Below are 25,558 nucleotides of genomic sequence, written 5' to 3'. Positions count from 1 at the left end.
GTGGTTGGGCAGTGCTGGAAATGTTGACAGCTAGCTGAGAGCGCCGAAATGGCAGCACCGGCTGTATGCTCCCCGATGAGTTGAGAAAGGTATTTGCTGGTTGCAAAGGCCCTATAACCACGGATAATAATTTGTGAACCGCTTTCAGACGACCTACGAACTAGCTATATATATATATATATATAGGTTGTGATAAAGCGGTATTAAAGAACCTCGAATTATTATTATTATAGTGATTTTCTGTCAGAGAAAGAAAACAATCAAACTCATTATTCAAATAACGAATTTATTTAACATCAAATGCAAGATACGGATGTATCACATTAACATAACTGTCTACAATATTGATAACATTCATAACGGCATCTCTTATACAATTTGGGACAACATTTCTACCCTCCAATAAGCTAGGAAACATTCGAGTAACACCTCCAAGCAATCATGAACAGACTGTGTGGGAAACCTCTCAGATAAAATTATTCTGTTGATGGGTTACAGTAAGGGATCACAGTAACAATAAAATACAAACAACTCCTTGCTAGCTGCATACAATACAAGACCTCATGTATTCAAATACAAGGCGAGTTACTTAAATGTCATGTACGCTGACTGCGTTTGGACCAAGCTTAAATAATATGATAAATTGGAATATGTAATTATATTTGAACATAAATTCTTTTTGTACAACAGCGTTAAAGGCTCGGCGTTTAACATTGGCACGTGACATTTTGTATTTACAATTACAAGTTATGAACACAATATGAACATTCATGATAAAAAAACATCGGTCATAATAGTGCAAACATGGCACATTGATGTTTGAGTGGTTTTTGCATTGATGATTAAATGATTACGATTTTCAAACACATCAACCTGTACCAATATAAAGATTGAACTGAATATTTTAGTCGTACCATTTGAGAAAATAAATATTTTATAAAACTTTATAAAAGCGCTTAAACATGTTATGAATGCTATCAACTGTAAAAAGTGCCATATACCTTCTACAAACAGGCAATATTCGAGACATTTATTAGCCTATCTGTAGTCTAAATGAGTACATCATCAATTGATCCACGATGTTGATATATAACAAGTTATCTAATTAAGTCAACGCCCTGTGATCTAGCAAATCACCGGATTGGTAAAATAAACTATCAATGCCATAATTTAATAATCACTCAAGCATCAGTAGTGGTCAATTTTGTGGTTGAGTACAATAGATTCCGGAATGTAAAGACAATAATTCAATGTTATAAAACAACAGGAATGTAATTTCAAAACGAGTATGCCAATATACTTTCTTATTTGAACAAGAAGGAAACAATACATGCAGGGAAATGGAAACATCACAATGGAATAGTTTTAGAAATAATGGAATGCATAAAAATATATAAAATATTCTGAAATTTGTGAACATGGTTGTAAATAATCCGTTTCGGATTAAGAAAAAGGAAAAAATGACAATATTGCAAAATCAAGAGTTTGCACGAAAAGATGTTTTGCATCAGTTGTCTTTTGGATGCGCATTATTTGCTAAAGACAAGAACGTGAACTATTTTGTTATTGAAAATAAATATAGTATCTGATATTGAATTTAAAGGTTCTGGCATACAATGTTTACAATCATCAAAATACACAAGGTGAAATTTAAAAATATCTATTACTTAAGCTAACTTTGTAAGGAAGCAAACACATATTTTTAAGAGGCAATTGTTAATTTTCACATCCAAATGAAAAAACATCAAATAACAGCATCTACCCTTTTCATGGTAATGTTCATTTATTGCAATCAAAATGATAAAATAAAGAGTATGTTGTAATAAAAAGGGGATAAGGATAAGGTCATAAATAGCTCCTTAATTAATATATCATCGAAACCATTACGCCCTTTATCTCTCTTAAGCACGTTTCTGAACATGATCGGAAATTAAGTTAAACGAGAGTTGAATGAGAGTTGAACGAGATAAAATTTACAAACATTTTATCTTCAGTAACATTAGCAAGTAGTTAAGTAGCAAAAACAGGCTTTTTTTCTATATTTATTCTATACGCTATTCTTCCTTAATCCTTTTAAATACTCAAACGTTTATGCATGTAGCAAAATATCATCTAGACAAAAAAAAATGGCACAATTCTATCAACACAATGTTATACTATATCACCAATTGCTTAAATTAGACAGTTTGCAACAAATATTGATTCCTATCAGATTGTCAACTATAACATGTGTACCTATATGCTGTAATCACAACTATAACATGTGTACCTATATGCTGTAATCACAACTATAACATGTGTACCTATATGCTGTAATCACAACTATAACATGTGTACCTATATGCTGTAATCACAACTATAACATGTGTACCTATATGCTGTAATCACAACTATAACATGTGTACCTATATGCTGTAATCACAACTATAACATGTGTACCTATATGCTGTAATCACAACTATAACATGTGTACCTATATGCTGTAATCACAATAACAGGCAGCTTATAAATACGAACACAAAAATGGCGATGTTTTGTTTGTTATTGGTATTTTAAAATTTGAAAACAAACGTGGTATTTTGGTATATATTATCATGAATCATGACGAAGCGGTGATGTTAAGAAAACATGGTAATGGCATGACAACTTACAAGAATTAAGTTAAGTGGTGATGTTTCAATGATGTCTTTTATCGAAAGATATGCGTCATTGCTTTTGTTTTTTTGTTTCGTTTTTGTCGCATAATTGTCATCGATCAAACAAAAAGAAAAAAGAGAAAATCGGAAAAAACGGTTTTAACTCAAAAAGTATTTCCAACTCATAATTGATTAAACTAGGGTGTTCTTAAATGGTAAGCGTCATCTGTTTCATCGACCCATTGTTTATTTTTCTCTAAGCGACCTGGTTCTGACATCTATACTTACTCTGTTTTCAGATTTCTACCGAGACCTGAAGACATGCTATTGGTATCTCAGATGTCCTTGAACACATAATCCTATCATCTACTACAGAACAACGCTTTCGGTCAGTTTAATATGACTCATTGATCTAATTATACACAAAAGTCTGTTCTGTGAAGCCTTGAACGATAATGACATGTTTTTATTTTTAGAGACAGAGGCAAAAAGGCTTACTTGATGATTGCGTGTTTTTGTTACAATGTAATAAATTCTATGGAAAACACGAACCACAGTAATTTAGTGCATGCTATTATATCGTCTGAGGATGTATGCTAACTATTCTTATTTGCATTAAGCATCATGTGCTGTAACTGGAATTTGATCTTATCACCAAGCAAGTTGTAACTTGTTGATCTATAATTGTGATTGTAGGCATCGATTATAATTGATCGGTTTTTGCGTACAGTTATGATATTTTTATAGATTAAAAATGGACAAATATTGGAAACGTGACACGTACAACATCTTTACGGTTTTGACGTAAGATGCTTTATTTGATTAGGAATGCATCGTTTTACAATTACTGTTGCAATGTTAGGTTTCTCACATTTGAGTCAGACCAATATGGAATGGATTTGCAGCAATGTTATTATTATTTTCTACCAAAACTAATGATTTTTAGGAGATTTTATTTTTTCTCAGCGAAGTATCCAACCTGTTCTATTCTATTTAACTAGCCAGTTCGTTACAGGAAAAAATAACGTAGCTAGAATTTCAATTGCATTTAAAATTATAACATCTAGCCTATGAACAACTAATGGAACGCAATGTCCTCATATCGATTGCCTTATAGTAATTAAACCAAGTTTGAAGAAGTCCCCGAAAGCGTCTCTTTGAGTGATACTAATCACAGACAGTGTCTCTTTGAGTGATACTAATCACAGACAATGTCTCTTTGGGTGATAATAATCACAGTCTGTGTTTCCTCGAGTGATACTAGTCACAGACAGTGTCTCTTTCACAGGGACCTGAGCATTTGTTACAGCTATATTTGGACCTAAACTAAGTGTTCAGAGTAGTGTTTCATGAATAGGGGTTTATATCGACTTTCGGTCAAAATAACACCCCGAATGATCCTATATTCGAGAAGGGAGGAAAGCTGTCGATATCGAAATATCGACCCCACTTAACTTTCTTGCATCACAAATAACATTTCTAGTTGATTTACGGGGAAATACTTAGTATCGTTAGAAAGATGGATACTTTTTCTTTTAAAAACCTCATTTATGCGCGTAAAATGTATTTTCCCTCCGCGTACATGAATCCCGTTTCCTCCAAAAACACACGCCATTTCAGTTTTTCGCAGTCAGCCTGCCACTTTTTTGAATATTTATGAGGTTGAGGTCAGCGAGCACTGAAACATGCAGTGTTGGCTGGTTTAACGAAAAAATGCCTTCACTTCCAGCCAAAAACTTTGAAACTCTCAGTGAAATCGCGTGTGTTTTTTGGAGGGAACGGAGTTCGTGCCCGCGGAAGGAGAATACATTTTACGTGCATAAAGGAGATTTTTTAAAGAAAAAGTATCCATCTTTCCAACGGTACTTGCATTTTCCCGTAAATGTTGTTTTTGATGCAAGAAAGTTAGATGGGGTCGACATTTCGACATCGAGATCTTTCCTCCCTTCTCGAATATATGATCATAGGGGGTGTCATTTTAACCGAAAGTCGATCTAAACCCCTAAAACATGTCCAATTACTTTGAACACCTTAGTTTAGGTCCAAATATAGCTGGAAAAAAAATATCAGATCCCTGTGGTCTATTTGTGTGCTACTTATCGCAGACAGTGTATCTTTGTGTGATACTAATCACAGACAGTGGATCTTTTGGTGATAATTATCGCAGACAGTGTATATTTGTGTGATACTAATGACAGACAGTGTATCTTCGTGTGATACTAATCACAGACAGTGGATCTTTTGGTGATAATTATCGCAGACAGTGTATCTTTGTGTGATACTAATCACAGACATCGTCTCTTTTTGGTGATACTTATCACAGACAGTGTCTCTTATCACAGAAAATGCCTCTTTTGGTGATACTAAACAGAGACAGCGTCTCTTTTTGGTGATACTAATCACAGACAGTGTCTCTTTGGGTGCTTTTATCACAAATAGTGTTTCTGTGGTTGTCAGGAATCACAGACACTTTGTCTTTGTGTTATGGTTCGCAAAAAAAGTCTTTCGCGGCGTAGTACAATTACTTAATAAGTTTTACATAAAATGAAGTTATTGCAGAAAAAATCAAGAACAGTTTGAAAGCAATTTAGTATGAAATAACAGTGAAGCAGGTGTTTTCATCTTACTAAGATTGTTATTAAACCAAATTATCGCAAAACAGCGAAAAGGGACTCTCTTTCATCTCTAAGTATTTAAAAAAATATTTATCACAACGTCCTGTAAACATGGAATGACTGTTTCGGCGTCGTTAACACAAAAACGTAATCCTGAACAATCATAATGCATTTGAATTACTCTCAGACATCGCATCAGTTAAACCAATGCCAGACATGCTGTAAGAAAAGTGTAAAACAAACAAAACCCAACTGCCTAACGTTGATATTGTTACACCGGTATTCATTTGATTTCATCATAGGTCTTTAAGTAAAGTGTTTGATAATATATAATGGAAAGCATACCTTCACATATGTATGTCTACAAAAAGGGTAGAATGAGTGAAAATGGCGTACAAATGAGGTGGTCACTGAACAACACATCGGATCATCACTATTCAACGACAGAGTGAGACAATAAACGTTTTGCCCATCAACATGAACCAATATCAAGGCGGATGTTACATAATTGTAAGTATCAAAACTATTAATAAATATCACCTGTTATTTACATAACCTTTCTCAAACTTACCATTCAACGCGAAATACTGAACATGTGGAATGCAATTGTTGATAAGCATGTAATTGATCTTAATAAGTCAATTACTATGTAACGTTTCCCTTTGCAGGTAAAAATGTTTGAAAGTGAATTTGCACAAGTAACGTACATTTTTTAAATGGTTATAAACTTTGAGGATCCCCATACCACTGTCATTATCTATGAACTAGAAAAGCGATATATTTTTTTCACTGTGCCAGAAAATTAAAAGGAAGCAAAAGCAAATACCTTGTGACAAAAAAATAATACAAAAAATTCACGACAGTTTTCTCAGAGTAAAGGGAATACGTGGCCGGAACACGATTCGAATCATGGACCTCCGTTCAAGGCACCCTCGCATTGACCAATAGGTACGAGTCTTAGTCCCACTACATTATACTGTATCGATAACAAAAAAAGTAAAGGGTCGATACTGTCGGTATACAAAATGTTATTTTGCTTGCAGTGGGTCGAGGATCCTTAACTTTAACGGTGACAGATGGTAAGTAATCAACTTTACTAGAAAAAAGATTGAGACACAAAACGCGACGGTCAGAGAATATTGATTCAAAGCTATCTGATATGCATGTGTACTGGACATAGCCATATTTACGGATTTGTCTTTATCCTCATTTAAAAAGTATTTGAATATATCATTTTCTTCGATATTATATTCAACCTAAACACACAGTCTTTGACAATTACAACGTTGGACGTCGGCGTTTTGAATACGTACATTAATTTTAGATAGCGTTAAGTCATCCTTTACGGCGACAAATTGTCTATGCTCGTAGCCAGAAGGCCTGCAACTGTGGAATGAATTGAGCAAGATTTTTCTTTTGATGACAATATCCATGTTGGTACTATTTTGACTTACACTGATATCTTTTTTTCTAATCACATGGCTTTTTGAACGCCTCTTGTTTGATATACCTACACCACTTTGCATTTCCGGTAACTCAACGCCGTTTGATATACAAGTCCTTGAACACGTTGTTACATAAAATCCTCTTGGACGCAAAATTACTTTACCAAGTCCTATTTGCGAGAACCGCATAAATTTTTGCTGAAGACAGTCGGAATCTTCGACACTTTTTCCACGTTTTGTCCTTTTCTTAAAAGGCTTTTTGGCCTTTATGATCAGGTATGGACGATTTTTCTTCAACTTCATCTTCCGTTTTGGAGCACGAAACACCTTTTTCTTCAATGGAAATGTTATAGCAGTCTTGCGATTACACTTGATACAAGTAATGCACAAATGTAAATTTCTTGCAGAGGATTTTTTAATCTCTGTCAAATAGGAAACAGGTAGAGCAACCCGGTAAAACTTGGTTTCAGATGGTCTGAATTTGAATCGGGCATTTATTTTTTTCCCACGTCCAGCTTCCACCGTGAAATCTGATATTTTCAGTGTTATCCTCCGATTTTTTCTTGATTTCCTAGAATTTCTTGCTTTTCGCTTGCCCTTCTTTTTTATGTGAATGAACAAATCCGCCTTGTTTATCGCTAAACTATTATGTGCTATGTGAGCAGGGATCTTGAATTTCATACAGGTAGTGTCGTTGGTCAGTTCTGAAATGAAAAAAAAAAAATTGTTAAAAACATCACGTTGAAAGAAGAGAAACTCACATTTCGCCAGTATCCCTACTTGAATGACAGTAAATAACTATGTAAGGAACTCTGTCACACCGCCAAAACTGTAAATATGAATTGGAAAGATGTTTACTTGAATGGCAATAACTTTGATCATTTATTTGATAAAGATGTACACTGAGAAACTTTTATGGAAAAAAAACTTGGAATGTATCATAGCCAGTAAGTGTTTATGTGCGACGTTCCGATAAATACGTCCCTGTCGCTTTTATCAGAAAATCGTACTAGTCATCGAAACGTCACACATAAACGCTTACTGGTTGTGCCACATATCCTTATATCAAATCAATACGATTGCCTTAACCAACTCAACTACTTTAACAACGGTAGTTTACTAGCGAAGTCACAATGCCGTTAAAAACAAAACAAAGTTAAGGGGAGGTAACTCTTTTTGTGTAAACGTACAATGGATTCTGTAACAGTTTTCCTGTATCGGGATGGAGGCCTTAATGGCAAAGCAAAGAATAAAGAAAGAATTATATAACAAGGAAAATGCAGAAAAAAAGAGAGAAAAAAAAACCTCACACAGAAACTATACTATACAATTATTGCATGTTGATGAGGTTGATAAAATTATGTATTAACCGAACTCAACCTGCGACAATTGCTTTATATTTTTTAACCATCACTTGTATTTAAATCATCAATTTCTGATAGGGCTTCATATTAAACAGTCGCAAACCTGGAGGACACAATCTTATTACAACAACGCTAGATGAAACGTCAAAGGTCGGAGACTTACGATTGGCGGGATATTCAAATATGGTTATTTTTTAGAAACACCCAGTCCGTAAAAATTGTATAGCATGCTTTACATGTTTTTCTAATTTGTCACATGTCATTTGCTAATCCAATGAAAAAAAATGAATTTATATAGAAAAATAAAAAAATTGTTAACAATGAGCACACCCTAATACTTAAAGACACATGGCTTGTATAAAGAAATATATCGAAAGTAATGAAATAAATGAATTTCAAAGCCTCTGTAATCCAGTATTTAACGAGGATAGCAAATTACATATATTTTTTTCCGGATATACAGTTCTCTTCTATTTGTTTTGTTTTGTTATCCCTTCAAACAGCTTTACAGAAGCAATTTATCAACAGTGTTTTTATCCAAGAGTGCAAAAAACAAGGGCAACAACTCTTATTCTCATTCCGTCATAACAATGATTTGTATACGCTTTGTCACATAGGATCAATAACCCTTCTACGATTTCTATTTCTGTAACCATTACACGTGTTCGTGTCAGGAAAAATCGAAGTAAGAAAACATAAAAGTGGTAAAGAGGGGTCTTTATACACTCTCCGAGGACACTCGGCGTTTGATTAATTTAATTACGTGTAGTAAAACCAATTTAGTAACGCCTGCATATCTGTTGTACTCCGTATCACCATGCGCTCGGATTCAGTATTTAGGTACACCACGAGGGCGATGGGTTCAACATTATATGAACTGTGTTGTCATTTGGCCCGCATGTTCTCAAAGGGTCATATACAGCTCTGTGTCAAAAACAAATATATTGTGTGTGCGATGATGCGTGCGTACGTTGGTTCAAGCAAGCGTATGTTTGTGTATGTGAGTACGTGAGAGAGTGCGCCCAAAGCGAAGTTCATAGAGCGAAGTAGGGGATAACCAATACTCGATTCTTTTTAATCACTCACTTCATAATTAAGATATTAACACATTCTAATGATGATAATAAAATGCACGCATTCATGTATGTTCGAGCGTGTAAGTGATTGTGTAGGTGCTAAACGTAAACTTTATTCTTACAAACTTGAAAGCAAGTAAGCTTACCCATAGAAGGCTAATTGTCTATCTCCTTATGCACTTTGTTTACTTACAATCCGCATGCAACCCGTTAAAATGAATTAAACCATTAATTTAAAATAATAATAGTTATCCACTGTAGCTTTGTATTGGCCTGATATCGGTATCTTCGGGCTCTTAGTTATTTAGAAGTTGAATAAGGTTTCAACATATTTGCCCATGTGACCTTGAAAGTTTGGCGAGGTCATTCATATGGACAAACCTACTAGTTACCTACTCTATCATTCTGCTGACCAAACACCATGCCATTAGGCCTGTTAGTTTCACGTACACTGCACAAAGGAATATGACTGTATTGAAATATGATTAATAAAATCAATGGGTAGATCAAGTTTATTTCCTCAAATATTGTCGATGATGGGGTGCGCTTGAAAGATAACCAAAGAACTGTTAATATCGACTCATTTGATGATATACTAGAAACGCAAACACTGGGGTTAATAAGCATTAAGGACAAATGGACATCGGCCATTGCAATCCATATAATAATGATAATAATAATTCGATGTTCTTATATACCGCTTTATCACAATCCAGTTCGTAGGTTCTCTCAAAGTGGCTCAAAAATTATTATTCGTGGTTATCGGGCCTTTGCAACCAGCCAACACCTTTCTCAACTCCCTGGGGAGCATATAGCCGGAGCTGCCATTTCGGCTCTAACAGCTAGCATTCAACAATTCTAGTACTGCCCAACCACGTACTCATTTACAGCTGAGTAGACTGGAAAAAGCGGAGTAAATTACCTTGCTCCAAGATAAAACACAGTGCCGTGCCGTGACTCGAACCCGCAATTCTTCAATCACAAGCCCGGCGTCTACCACTAGACTACCGTACTGACAAACGTAGGATCAGTAGAAAACATCTATTTATATATCAATGATTTTGGTGAATAGAAATCTTCAAGAGCACTATTTACTTGCAAGCGTAAAGTGTGCAGTAAAATGACTTTCTTTGACTTTGAAATCGATATCCTACATTTAAGAATATTTATTCTCTTCCATTTATATCTTGTTGCGATATACTGGTAGAAATTTTCTGTTAAGTATGTATTTTGATAGTTTAGAGTATTTGAAATTGACGAGTATGTGAGAAAGGGTTTTCATCAACGTTTACGAGTCAACCAGTTTTCCAAACTATGAACAATCTAAATCAACGAAAATATTCCATTACTCATGATGGGATGAAGCTTGTGAGGATTAACGTTACACTGGCCTAGTGATCCACATTTACCAGGCATTGTGTCTTGGAGAAGGATCAGTGTACCAATCGATACAACGCTTCGTCTATGCATAACACCCACGCAGCCCACGCCGAAGTAGTATGTTGGCAGAAATACAAGCCAAACGATTACTGAAATAAGCACTAGATTATAATATATATACATATTTTTTTTTATTAAAATGGGTCAAGAACTTGGTACAGAAATCGATGCACAATTGGACAATTACGACTGTTAGTGCATGAACGGGGCTTCGGGTACTTTTACAGGCTATAATTCCCGTCCAGCACGATTTATTTGCATATCAATTGTTATCCGGTGTTAAGAATATGTGCTAGATAGTTAAATCAAGGGGGAAAACCAGACGTTAATGGTCGATTTGAGTTAATTCATTGACATTCTTGATAACAAAATCAACCATTCTAAATGGAGAACGATTCTTGGGATCATTCCAACGAAATGCATATAGTTGACATAAATTTGTTAAGGCACTGACACTAAAACCGTGTTTTTGTCATTTCTGAAGGCAGCGTGTGTTCTTGTTCCATTTTAAAATGGCCATATAGGGTTTGTTTATGATGATTAATTTGCATAAACGATAAGATTTATTTTCGACACTTCCCATAATTTTACGGTAGATAATGCTTACAACGACAAAACGCTTTTAAATGTGAATGCGAGAAGAATAACTTCATGGATATGGAAAATTTCTAAAATTTGTGACGATCGTAGATTTTATTTAAATTACATGCAGTTTTCATATATCCAAATTCCTTATATCGTTTCTCAATTATGATATTAAAAATCAGAAAGAATATTTTCATTTCTCCCTATTTAAAACAGGAGTTGATTTCAACGTCTCTGATAGCTTCCCAACTAACAGGAAGTTGATATAGATCACTATACACCAGATTAATGTGTTAATGGAAACATGATAACCTGTTTCCCTGAAAGTAATTTTCGTTAATGAGCGCACATCCAGAGCTTTAAATGATTAATCGATTGATAATTGTTATTGGTACTCCAAGTAATTGAGATCTGGGTATTTCAACTAAACATTTCAAATACAATACAATAGCGTTGATCTCTTATTATAAATAGCAAATATGTGAAGCTGGAACGTTAACATATCGACATTAAAAGGACACAAACGAATAGACTGCATCAGATATAAAGGTCTCCACCTATTTGTCAAAGACAGAACAATATCTAGATTGTCTAGAAACAACCATCCGTTCAAATTACTCACGTTTTAGAATGGCATTGTTTTATTGCTATTTTTAAAGCCTGATGGTATCGTATCGCAGTAATAGGTCACAAAGTAAACCTTGTTTTAACATCATATACTGATCTTTACATCTGTTAATCGCAGGCTATTTTAGGCAAAGCCTATTTATTTTTGGACAAACAAGTTAGTTTATTGTTCGTATTACCGCATTCTCTGTCATATTACTTCCATGTGTTTGCACACAAAGCCAATATTCAATTATATTCGTTAATAGTTAGCTGACATCAAGATATTGGTCTGAATTAAGCACATCACGCCTTGTCACCTTCCAAACGCAAAGGCTAGAAAGTTTAGAAACACATTTTTGGACATGAAGCTATATAGGATGAAAGGAATTGGGGATAACACAGTCAATTGGTTTCATCAATGGTAGAATGTAGTATCATAAGACAAACGATATCATATCAAAGTCCTGCACACCTACAATATTACAATTCCCATTTCGATGATGACGTGTAAATCTCCGAAATAACACCAAGCTTTAACACTTAACATGATTTAAAGACAAACGCATGATTAAACAAAAACAGCTTTCTCAGATAGTGTGTATACAAATAATTATGTCATTATTGCTCCTCAAAAGTTTTCAGATTATACAAATCGATGATGTAACAGTTTGCGAGTTAACCAGCTTCTAAGATCTGTAAAGGATAGATCCCCATAGCAGATTGATTGTCTCGCATACATATCGATGGTACATAACTAGATACAGACCGAGACGATAAATGCCTGTAACTATTCATGTCATGTCGAATAATAATGTTTCTGATGTTATGCGGTGGAATCTCTTCCAATCCAATATTCTAGATAACTCTGCCATCAAATCACAATAAACATTGAAATGCACAATAAAAGAATGACATTTCAAAGTTCAACTTGATAAACAAAACTATATGAATCCAAGATATGATTGATGTGAGTTTGCTGTAACTAATATTGATCTTCCTAACACTATTTCTAGATTTTCAGACAGTTTATTTTCCCCAAAAAACTGGAAGGATGAGTCATCATAGCACACCGCCGCACATTAACTTCTCAGACAATCGCACCATCGGTATTACCCAGGAGACATTTCAAACTCTAGATTGTATTATATGTTTAGCGGAAAATATTCATGAATGAAGCTGCGTAGACGTCCAATACCGAAGCTCTGTAGATAGTGTTGATTCGGTATTTCGGGATATATCAAGCATTCATATGTCAAAAATAGGCGGATTAGGAATCGATTGTCCAGCTAGAACCCATACCAATGTCTTTCGTGTTTTAGACTAATGCCCTTATTAAATCGTTCTATCTCTCTATTATTTGGCCGTCCCGTAGAAGGTTATTACATGCAAAGTTTGCCTATTAAGTGTCCATGATTCTAATTTAAGGCTAAACAATGTGTTTTTCTTTAATAACGTTGTTTCACACTTAATCATTGTGACTAAATAATGTGGTGAATGTCGCGTTAATCTACGTTAAATCAATGTAATGTCATGTCCTCATACCGAGAACCGAGGTAGTGACACTTTGGTATGCTAATTAAATATATCACAGATGTAGATACATTTGTTCATCTGAAAGTGAAATGGAACGACCTTGCAATACTTTTGAACCAGTCCCGGTAAGCTCGTCAATAAACTCAGCCTTATAGGATAATAAAAGCAAATCGGTCAAAGAGAGACATTTTTAACCCAAAACATTTTCTACAGTCTACTTCAAGACGTTGCCCCTAAAATAGATTAGGAAAATAATCCTTATCATTATTGCACACTATTAATTTCATACGGTTTTTGTAGAGATTTTCACAGAATTAAAAACTATCATCATAAGAGAACGAAGGCCTTCTGTTGTAAATTAAATGTGGTGAATGTAGAGTAAAGTGTAAATATTTTAACATTTTTAAAAGAAAGAACAGTCAAGAGGAGAATGATTAAAGATGTATTGCATTCTTTAAAATTCACATTCGTCTTAGTTCTTCTTCATTAGTATTCAGTGTCATAATACAGCTGAATCATTGACTCAATGGTACCAAGCATGTAAGTACGAAATTTGATATTAATTTAAAAACGACGAGAGATTTCTAATGAGGATAAACGTTTGTATTGACAATATATTTTTTTGTCATTGAAGGCATATATATATTATATATGGAAATTATCTACAACAGCGCGAAAAAGCACATGGACAAAAATCGACGTTTAAAGCCAATACGAAGAGGCACCATTACTACACAATCTACAAGCCTGAGAGAAACACAGGTGATACAAATCCTTGTTATCGATTTCAACCTCCGCTCGCCATCAAGTGTACGACCGGAAACACTTGATGTTAATAATGTTATCCTGATTTTCTACATTGACTTTACTAAGTCCGTAAATGATAGAAGAACGCATGCACTAATTCAAGAACATTGCTGAATCGTCTATTCCTCGTCGTGCGGATTATTGTGTAGACGTATTTTTCTGACCTGTTCTTGTGTTAAAGAATCGATTAATAATACTAAAATCATCGCACCTATCCAACAGGGTAAAAGAAATATCAATGTAGTAATTAACAATGATCCGCACGCATCATATGAAATGGCGTAATGGTTGGCAGGAAAGCAGTGGGATCTTGTTTTTAAATAAAGCAAATATAGTTACATTGTATATTTACAACTCAGCACGTGTCGACTGCGCTTAAAACAGAGCATTTAAATGTTAACAATGATCTGTAATTCAGCAATTAAAATCTTGCGTTACGTTAATTTGTTTCTGGTTCATCGGGGGTGTTGCGCGGTGTACTATTTAATACGTCATTATAAGTGTCCTGACATCAGAATGTCTATTTCAAGTTCATTTTGACATTAGTGACGTTAGTTTTGCTATTGATTTCCTTTAGTGCAAATAAACCATTCGATTATTTTAACAACGCATCTTACTACTTCAGATTTGTCCAGCATGCGTGGGAGTGTCGAAACGATTACAATGATTTGATCATTTTCACAATTAAATAACGGGCTCTTTGCTTCAAATACCATTAACACTGAGAAGATAGAAAAGAGATACTGATTATTTTCAGTTGTAAAACAGATCTTTGAAGGAAGGAACCAATATTATTCAAATTCTATTAACAATCATGCTACAATCAGCTCAAACAATATTTGAGACAAGCTATTTTTATTCAAATAATCGAAATGTAATCGCGTTAATACGACATTCATCACATGGATTAATGTCCTTTTAGAAAGCCATTACTCCTGTTTCCATTCTTTTTCAATTTAATGAGATTAAATTAATAATTCAATATAAATGTTCTTACTTAAACACAACTAAAACAGCTACATAGGTTTGTTTTTTTACTCAACAAGTTATGTCAAAATGTGGTCGAACTAACGACGTTACAAATACCTGAGACCATAGCTATAAGTATAAGATCTCATTTTGACTGTTTGAGTTAGCAATTTAGTAGAATGTGGAATAGTTTAGCCAAAGATTGATGGAGACACGCTAAATGCACGCCACTATGAACATCTGCAGTGTAGTTATCCACAAAAAGAAAACTAAGGTCATTTTTGTTTTAAAGCACTGTGCCAATAAATAGAGCTACGTCAACATAACAGATGTAAAAATCTTCATATGACAAATCACTGAAAACAAGCAAATACAAGTTATGTGCACGTGCATAATGAAATAGGAATAATGAATAATTGAGAATACATTTCAGAAGAAGGCGCAAAATAGGCCTACTGGTCTCTTCAGCGTAGTTTATAAACGTGTCTCTACTGTCAGCAAGTGGATATCACCACCACGGTAAACATTATATCATAATACTACAAGATATATATTGAACTCAAATCAAGACTTCCATGTGACCTGCCGTTTTTTGCCGACTTAATGACCATTATGTAATAAGCCGTTGCATACCATAAGCATGTGTAAATACTATATGAAAGATACATAGAAGACTGTTCAAATATTCAGATTGTTTTTTTATAAAGAGTGTAGCCATATTACGATATGATTGGGTCACGTTCCAAATGTTCTGACATAACTGGTTACAAACTGGGACCAAGCCTAACAAAAGCGGTGGCAATGTCTGGCAGAAAAAGGTTTTGTATAAGAGGTGAACATTTCAAGAAATGAACATAAACAGATAAGATGAACCGCAAAGCGAAATACCGGAATAAGCTAGATTAAGGAATGGAAGTGTAGCTTTTCGTTACCTTTATACTCCTTATAATCTGTGATCATGGTATTTGACTATTGGTAACTTTATTTGACAACATTAAGTACAAATATTATGTTTTATGTTTAATATATCATTCAGTTATATTTCCTTGAAAAGAAAATATAGAAAGAAGTATGCATGTATTAATGGAGAATATTAAACGAGTTTTGGATTAAATGCATTGTCGTGATCTATCTCTCTTCGGATGAGTAAATATGTCTGCTACGGCCCAGAAGTCGGCCCCCAGCTCTAATTACTTGCAGCTACTGTGAAATCAGATATTTACATGGGGCCCTAATTTCGTGGTTTCCAGACAAAAAAAACCCTTTTGGTGGGTACATGAATTTATGAAATACGAGTACCCATTCAAACAGAGAATGGGTTTTATATCGAACTTTGTGATATTACTTCGTGGACCTATGAATTATGCGATGAAAATTACTCACGAAATGAACTAAACACCACGAAAATAATTGGGTTTACAATATCTTTCCGCGTGAGCGATCTATCTCTTGTACCCTTTTTGCCCTTCCTCTTCTTTTGTGTTACCAAATGGAATATGATTACTAAAAGGATTTTTTTTTTGCATCACATTTCTTTGTTTTAATTACTTATTCATCTGCAGCCTCCCTTATGGAAAGATTAGGACGACGATTACACCCCTCTCCCCTTTTATCTACACATCGCAAGAAATGAAGTATTTGTGTGTTCTTTATGACAAGAAATATCCAAACCGATGCGTTATATTATAGCGTGTGAAACTAGTATCGATGTGGCATACCAACATGAGATAAAGTACCAAATATAGAACATGACCTAAATAGCTGGTTTTGAACATCGCATTTGCTTCATTTATATGTTAAGGCATTCTCTGATTCCGTAATCAGATTGACACTTGGAGAACTTTGCCCTGATACACAGGTCTGCGAGTGCAACCAGTAATAGCGACATTCCTAGACATCAAAACCAATCTCATTCCTGGTAACAAAAACGTCGTTATTGTACACGTCTATTTATAGCCCAATCGAATGTAATCCCATACACCATGCAGGAGGACACACTATGAAGAAGAAATACGTACAAATATTAAAATACTAGAATAAAACCGTTAATAGAATGGTCTGTTTTTAGCATGAAAATAACAAAACATTGGTCTATATCCGAAGTAACCAGGCCAAACATAATATATATATAGCTATCAGACGTTTGGAATAGCGTACGCATCTTAATGAGAATAAAAGCTACATGAGCTTCATTGTATGACAAAAATATGTTCTATTTCAGATATTACAAGTCATACCAACAGCACCATTGGCTTTTTAAGCTTCGTGTCTGGATATTTTATTTGCGTATGGGAATAATGGTAGCTTCTCCTTCAAAATCTATTAAAAAGATAATGGTTATCAATCCAAGACATCATTACGTTCCTCATCAGTAACATACATATACCCACCACGCGCGGTACTTTGTATGGCCTCTCATGCTGCTTTCCATGATAGAATATGACTTTGTTAACCTTGTTTATATTATCCAAGATAAGGTGTTTCCAAAAGCGACAAGACGACTTTGTATACGTATGGATAGCTCATACGACAGTAATACGTATGTATAACTGATACAACAGCAAACATAGGGATATTGCACATTTTATACCTATGTATAGCTGACACATCACACAAAGTGATAATCTTACATTGTATGCTTATGAATTAAATTAATTGATATGAATTCACACATTATGATAATATAACAATATACATTTAAGTATAAATGAAACGACATATATAATGTTACACATTGTATAGCTATGGGTCAAAAAAGTAATACAGACGGTAAAGTCCCATATAACGCTGGATCCTAATGGAGGTGTGTCCGTAGGATACGAATTACTTAAAATAGTATATGGGGCAAAGAAGTAATTCCAACAGTGTGGACAAGTTTAAGTTGTCAAATTTTCGGAGCGATCCACTCCTTTATCAAGACACAGTGAAACAGAACAGTTACATGTACATATACATCATATTACAAGAGGATATAACTGATATACTATAATTGAAAATATAGCTATTATATAAAACCAATAGTCCCCTCGGCTCAAGACAGCCGAAGGCAGCAATTAAGCTGAGAGCTCACATTGTATATCTATGTATAGCTGATATGGCATCACACCTAGTGGTTATCACACATGCCGATATCACTCAGGAAATGACTTTTCTGGTTGCTATATGTATCAATCGCGCTTAAGTCCATACAATATAGACGCTTTACTTTAGATGAAAAACATCCATGCTACCATCCAAATTTAACAGGAACACGTTTTATTTACAATGTCTGTAAAGTAAAAAGGAAGTTTTAAATAACCGTTTTTTAAACTCACATCACTTTAAATCTAACAGTTTCACCTTTCTTCGTTTTTTCAGGGACTGCATTTTTTTAAACCGATTGAATCATTATCTGACGTCATTGTTTAAACTCGGTCTCAATACGTCCATATGCAGATATTTGTACAATATATTTACTAGCCAATAACATTTAGTTCACAATACAGTTTATCAATCTACTAAGTGTTCGACTTCTCGTCTACATGCAAATAAAGTACTTCGATAAGCAACGCTTTTATCAATAGAGCTTTGTTTTCTGATAAATTATTGAGTATTGTGAGACCGTATAAGCGTAAACACAAACGCCTCATATGAAGTTGGAATAAAGGTGATGTATTTTACATGAGTCCTCAGAAACAGACGTACCATTCCTACGCCTGCAACGACATGATACGCGGTCTCGATAGCAAGTTAACTCTTAACAATGTCAGAGATTACTTTTAAACCAAACGCCGTTTCTTAGCATCAAAATTGAGAGGCAAACATGTTAAAGTTGATGCAAGAGCTACACATCGTCAAACGTTTATGTTCATATATTTTGCGGACATCATATACTCCATTGATCAATTTAATAACTAATTATGGTTAATATTGATACGGAATTGGCGTTGCACTATAAATGGGTTGCTGGGAGTGGTCAGGCAACAAGCATGTATATTGAAAAACCTATACTACCTCAACAAACATAAGCTTATCGTTGTTTGTAGCAAAAGCATAACAGAAAAGAAAAATCAAACACGACACAAAAGGGAAAAACAAAAACATCAGAATAAGATATCAGTTTGACCGTTTGAGTTAGCAATTAAGTAGAATGTGGAATATTTTAGCCAAAGATTGATGAAAACACTCTTAATGCACGCCAATATGAATATCTGCAGTGTTGTTTTCCAAAAAAAAAATACGTTCATTTTTGTTGTAAAGCACTGTGCAAGTAAATAGAGCTATGTTAGCACAAAAGATGTAAAAATCTTAATATGACAAATCGCTGAAAACAAGAAATAAAAGATATGGGCACGAGCATAATTAAATAGGAGGTCGATGCAAAACACAAAAATAAACGAAATAAAAAAAGGAAAACAAAGGAAAACCAAACAGATCGATTCCCGATTATTTAAAAAGCACAATGATACCGGTTAACAAGAATAATAAGATAACTGAATCAGAAATGCGACAATCACTCGACTCTACATTAGGAATTGCGTATTGGAAGTTGTACTGAAATCGCATTAATTTTTTTTATCTCTATTGGATTTTGAAAAAGATATATTCAGTACTAAGCATGATTTGGCGAATCCAACACGTTGTCATTAGCACAGGGCTGTCTGGAGTCACCTAAAAGCTAAACGGAATCTATCGTTTCATCTTATCTACGGTATGACGATTGCTTCATACAGGGAACAGAACCGTCGGGATGAATCTCGGTAATGCTTAACGAGGATGACGCCTGGTTAATGTTGTGCAGCACTGTTTATTTTCACACGCCCACGCAAAACATCATATTTTGGCTTTGTTGCAAAATTGAGTTGAAAAAAATATTTGCTATTCGTTTCAATCCTTGTTAATAATGATATATATAATTTGTGATATGTAAGCAAATTGAAACAGGCAGATGTCTTCAATTCAAAATAATAGGAAAAACATAAATACATCGTACCACTTTATACGGCTATATAGACTAAATCAACAACGCTAACAGCTTTATTTCCCCCCTCACATTCCTCAAACGCATAAAAGTATTTGCTGAATAAATGTAACTGAAGCTAAGTATTGCTGTTGATCATGAATTATTGTGCAAAACAATAGTAGCATGCGTTCTGTATTTCCTATCACATAAAGTGGTGTCTCCCTCACGTTAGAATACCCCTGTGTGTGTGCTACCTTCATCTTCAATTCCGTCTTTGCGTATTGCAGAGTTATCTTCTCTTGGGAGCAGGTATTGATTGTTACGTCATTGGTTTGCGTGAGAAAATTACGTCGTTTTCTCAAAAATTGATGACGCAAAGACGGAATAGATGAACACAACACACACACAGGTGACTGCAACTATTAAAGTTGGTAATAGAGACAAGGTGCAAAAACTTAATAACTAAAATAATAATAATAATTAGAGATTCTTATATGCCCACCTAGTTCGTAGGTCGTCTCAAAGCGGTTCATAAATTATTATCCGTGGTTATAGGGCCTTTGAAACCAGTCAATACCTTTCTCAACTCCCTGGGGAACATACAGCCGGAGCTGCCATTTCGGCGCCAACAGCTAGCATTACAAGATTTTAGCACTGCCCAATCAAGTACTCATTTACAGCCTAGTAGACTGGAACAAGCGGAGTAAAGTATCTTGCTCAAAGATACAACACAGTACCGCTACGTGACTCGAACCCGCAACCCTTCGGTTACGAGCACCGCGTCCTACCACTAGACTACCGTGCATCCACTATGCATCATGTAATTGTTTCGTCCTTCTAGAACTCATCGGTGATGCTTAGAGCCAAACTGGTTGAAATCCAATTTGTCTAACATACGGTTAAAGCAGATACACAAAACCCCTTCGCTTATGAGTTTCAAAATTAACAGGAGTGAAAAGATATGCAGACTAGGTTAATCAAGAAAAAAGTGATCGTATCACAAACATAAACATAAATGAACATTAGGAAAAGGTTAACCCTGATCCCGAAACCACATAGGCTACGCTCACTTACATTCTCTGCATCCCAGGACTTTGTCATGACAAGATCGAAGGCACGCCTGTAGCTGTTGGTGAAGTTTAAGGCAAAATAAACTGTACAGTCCCTAGGCGACCCATTGTTATCGCTACGCTGCCGTGCAATTCTTTTGATAAACATCAGTTAATCAATCCAATCTACTTGTATTATCAACAAGGAAGCGCATAAAGAGTCTTCCATTTTCTCATGGCATATTTCAGGGATGCAGAGAACGTAAGCGAGCAAATCCCCTGCAATTTAGAGAGTGGGTTCACCCATACCTTTGTACAACAAACCCTTTTTTTTTACACATATCTTACAGTGATCGGGAATTAAAATGATCTTAGCCTGTTTAAGGATCCCTGTACCACTGCAACAAAAAGCTTTACTAGTATTGTAACTGGTTTTTTTACCGCATGACTAAAGGATTGAAAAGTCATGCCTTACAAGAAAATCATTAATTGCAGAAATTTTATGAAAAATATTAAGATGAATTAAACAAAACACCATCCTCAAGACAGTCCAAATAGATACAAATACATCAGTGGAGCTAGACTGGGATTCGAACCCGGACATATTGGTAAACTATCTCTGTACCCAAATGATATACGGGTCACCTAAAGTGTATAAGCCCAAATGTGCTACAATCATAACCATACAAAAGTTAAGGGGAGGTGACTCGTTATAAAATAAAATGGGCTTGTGACATTGATCCCTTATATATGACATCCCCTCCTCACGCCCACCCTATTTTATCTGTACCTACAACCTGCACCACCAAACATTCCACATCTTCTGACCCTACTGTCACTTGGTCTAAACACAACTGGCAAGTTCATACAATTAGCGGTTTTGCGGCAAAAAAAACAATAATATGTGTATACACTAATCAATGATTAGACGAAGGCATAAAGATAAAGTGAAACTAGCAAAAGAAAATGCATGTTTCGAACAACAGCTATCCTTTAAATTAAAGTATCATGTATCATCGACATTGGTAGCAGATACGCGGCAGAATATATTGGTAAACATGAGTATAAAATCTGATTTCATTACCGAACAACATAATTGTACAGCAAGCATCATCAGTTTAGCTTCACTTACCTGAAGGTTCCGACAGAATGGTGCCTTCCACCTTACAAGTTGGGGCTGGTTTGATTATTCTGACCCTATCCGTGACGTTCTTGGCAGAGAAAGGTACGTTTCGTTCACAGTTGACGTACACACATATCTTTTTACGAAGTCTATCTAAAGTTGCTTCTTTGATAAACGGACGTATACCCACGATCTTGTCATAAAACGAATTATTGGGGACAGATTCGTTGAACAAATTCCGAAAATTTAAGGACGATGATGAAAATGCAACAAAAAATGTTCCGTAAAAGGGAATGAGAAATGAAACAGTTCGCATCATTTCAAATGTCCAACAATCGCAACCTTAGTTTGTAACACCAGTGACGTCACGAATAGTTCCGCTTCATATCCTGGATATCATCGTCTGAAAAAAAGAAAAAGTTACAATTTTGAGAATTGGAAATTCGTAATAGTAACACAACAACAATAGTACGGTAAACTAGGAACATGTTGCTGATAAACATAATTTAAGGAGTACATACTAAAGGAGAAACAAATATTCGTATGTATTGGCAGATATTGGTGCAAAACAGTAAGTCGACAACTCAAATAGTTCATTGTTAACCGTCATGGTCTGTTCATGATATCTTAGTATCTAAAAGTCATTTGTTAAAATGCTTTCAGATATCAATGGTTCTTCGTAGTTTGGCTTTCCTGTTTGTAAAATTCTAGAAGGACTGATTTAAAGCTTGCATACTACTTGAATGCAAACAGAGAAAACGAAAACAAAATGAATTATTACCCAATAGTCTATCCAAATTTTAAAAAAATAGAAAGAAAAAAAATCAAAAAACCCGTTCAAGCGTTTCGTTGACTGTGACTCAGCAATGAAACAATTTGTGCACTAAAAAGCAATGAAACAACTATAAGGGGATTAAGTAGTGTTATTGATTAAGTCCACAACATAAAGTATTGAATATTTGACGCGTTTTAATGTGTCTTGATTGTTGAATTTTACCGCCGAGCGAACTTGGATCGGATTGGATATTGGACGTCATAATGCTTGCGACCTTTTACTAAAGGTACTCATACCTTCCTAATCCTATAAAAACACCTTACAAACGACCGACCGAATACAGATAACCACGTTCAAAGCCTTTACTGTTTGCCAAATTACAATCAAAGGAAATAACCCATACCTTATAACATACACACCCTACATTCACGCACTTAGACTTGTCGAGTTCGCCAATCATTGAGCAATCTTTTACTGACACTGTAATATTAGCCAAACTAAGACACCAAGCGAAAATCAATCGACCCAAAATTACAAACGCGATAGCTAATGTCGATTTTCCTGAATGTGTCCAAAAACCTAGATTATAAAGATTGATAAAGATAGAAACAGTCTTCACCTACAAGTCGATATCGATAATTGGTTAATTTGGTGTTGAAATACTTAAAACTCGCACTGATTTAGGATAGTTTCGTATTCGGTTGATCTCGATGTGTTGCTCGTGCACAAGATGAGCATTTCCACAACGTTGATCTTATGGAAAAGAATAATTTCCAGGATCAAATATCGGCATTTGTGAAACACTATTGTAGAAATAAAACCTGTGAAACTTACAGGAATTTTCCGTATCATATTAGCACGTTCTACTGTCGATAACCACGCTGTACGTAACCGTTAAGTATGTATCAGACGGTATACCGCTGACACAATTATTGCTGTTTTACCAACTATCTGCGTAAGATGACAGTACAGTTGCCAGTTCCACTATAACATCTGTTGCAATGTTGACTCAGAAGCATATGAGACATAATACGTGTTCATGTATCAACATGCTCATGTATGTTCTGTATTACATTTCAAAATTAATGATTTTATAATTACACGTTTGATGTATTTGACTTGCTTAATATTTTTCATCATAACTGTTATAAGCTACCTCTCTGAAAGAACCGATTATCTTTTGTGAATATATATCATATTGAATAAACGTGTTGTGTAACTATTGTAGTATTCACGAATTACAACTAGATTGTCGATATATTTAAGGTTATCGGGTTTACTGCATAGGTTTAATTCTTAAGCGGTATAAAGTATTCGATTGAACATAAAAACAATATATTGGCCCGTCTAAAAACATTTCATAATGAAAACAGTAATGCTTCAATTCCGACCACCGATACGTTATAATATTTCCTAAATAATGCATTTAGTTCCATCACTATCAATAACAGCACCTGCACATCGACATACATGTATAACGTACCTTTGAAATGAAAAATAAAATGCTGATATGACAAAAACGGAAACATGTTATACAGGGGTTAAGTAAATACTACGCTCAATAATACGTATCAACACATGCAAGCTAGGCTCCTACACAACTTGTATTAAAGGTTATTCAAATATTTGAATAAATAGTTAAATTGAAATGATATCCTTTACAAATACTTACTTGTTTATGCACATGTCTTATATTCGCTTCACATCAATATAGATATACACTACTTACCTGCCTTATCGAAAAGCCTTATTTGAGTATCGCTAACGGTGTAACTTAGCCGCTCTAGGTCACTATGACACACGGCCATCTGCCGGTTAAATACATACACACACGGAGCCCTCATTCATGGAAGCAAACATGAATGGGTATAGCATGTGATGATCGACCAATAAAAATCCATCTTGGCACACTCCTACACGCCCCCACATGGTTGAGAGTTCCATTCATAGTTTCGCCAATCATAGATACCAGTGTCTCTTACGTACAAACTCTAGGTGCAAGCAATGTATCAACCGATGATACGTGGCCTACAGAGAACTGTGTAATCGTTAATGATATTTCACGAACGAAACATATACTGTATAACACAAAATGTTCGTGGTTTGAAGTCTTTTAGATCGTTTCGTTGTACAAACTTTCGTGAATATCCTATATTAACAAATAGTAGACACGTAAATCATTCAAATTCGTTGTAATTATTTTTACGGTTCAATAGCAACCACGAAAACCACGAATGTTTATACACAACGAACATTTCATGTTATAGTGTTTTTTTATAAATATCGAAGGAATTTTGTTAACTGTTTTAATTTCTTAATACTTAATCTTTACAATGCTTTCAAAGTTGTACACCAAGACTAATTAATGGTATGGATATTAACAATCAATATATAAATCGATCTCAACACAAAGATTTATGGCACACCACACACCGTGTAAACATGGATATCATTGATAGTCATTAAGGTCATGATCACTTCGATTCTTGTTATCCAACGTTATTGTCAAAATTGTACAAAGATAAGCTTGATAACCAAACAGAGGATATTACCTATTTTCTTTTTAATTATCAATGCAAATTAATATTAT

The 25,558-nt window shown here is 34.8% G+C and overlaps 1 protein-coding gene across 1 annotated transcript; it reads right to left on the bottom strand.

Annotated features, from left to right (window-relative positions):
* Positions 1 to 4,878: 4,878 nt before the first annotated feature.
* Positions 4,879 to 24,746, bottom strand: LOC110450386. Its single transcript, XM_021497872.1, has 3 exons — positions 24,698 to 24,746; positions 22,203 to 22,596; positions 4,879 to 7,400 (listed from the first exon to the last, which is right to left on the bottom strand). The coding sequence occupies exons 2-3, from the start codon at positions 22,510 to 22,512 to the stop codon at positions 6,508 to 6,510; spliced, it is 1,203 nt and encodes a 400-aa protein (XP_021353547.1). The 5' UTR covers positions 22,513 to 22,596; positions 24,698 to 24,746; the 3' UTR covers positions 4,879 to 6,507.
* Positions 24,747 to 25,558: the final 812 nt, after the last annotated feature.

Source organism: Mizuhopecten yessoensis, unplaced genomic scaffold (assembly GCF_002113885.1).
Source record: "Mizuhopecten yessoensis strain PY_sf001 unplaced genomic scaffold, ASM211388v2 scaffold5193, whole genome shotgun sequence".
Taxonomy (NCBI): Eukaryota; Metazoa; Mollusca; class Bivalvia; order Pectinida; family Pectinidae; genus Mizuhopecten; species Mizuhopecten yessoensis.
This window is presented reverse-complemented; position numbering and strand designations above follow the sequence as displayed.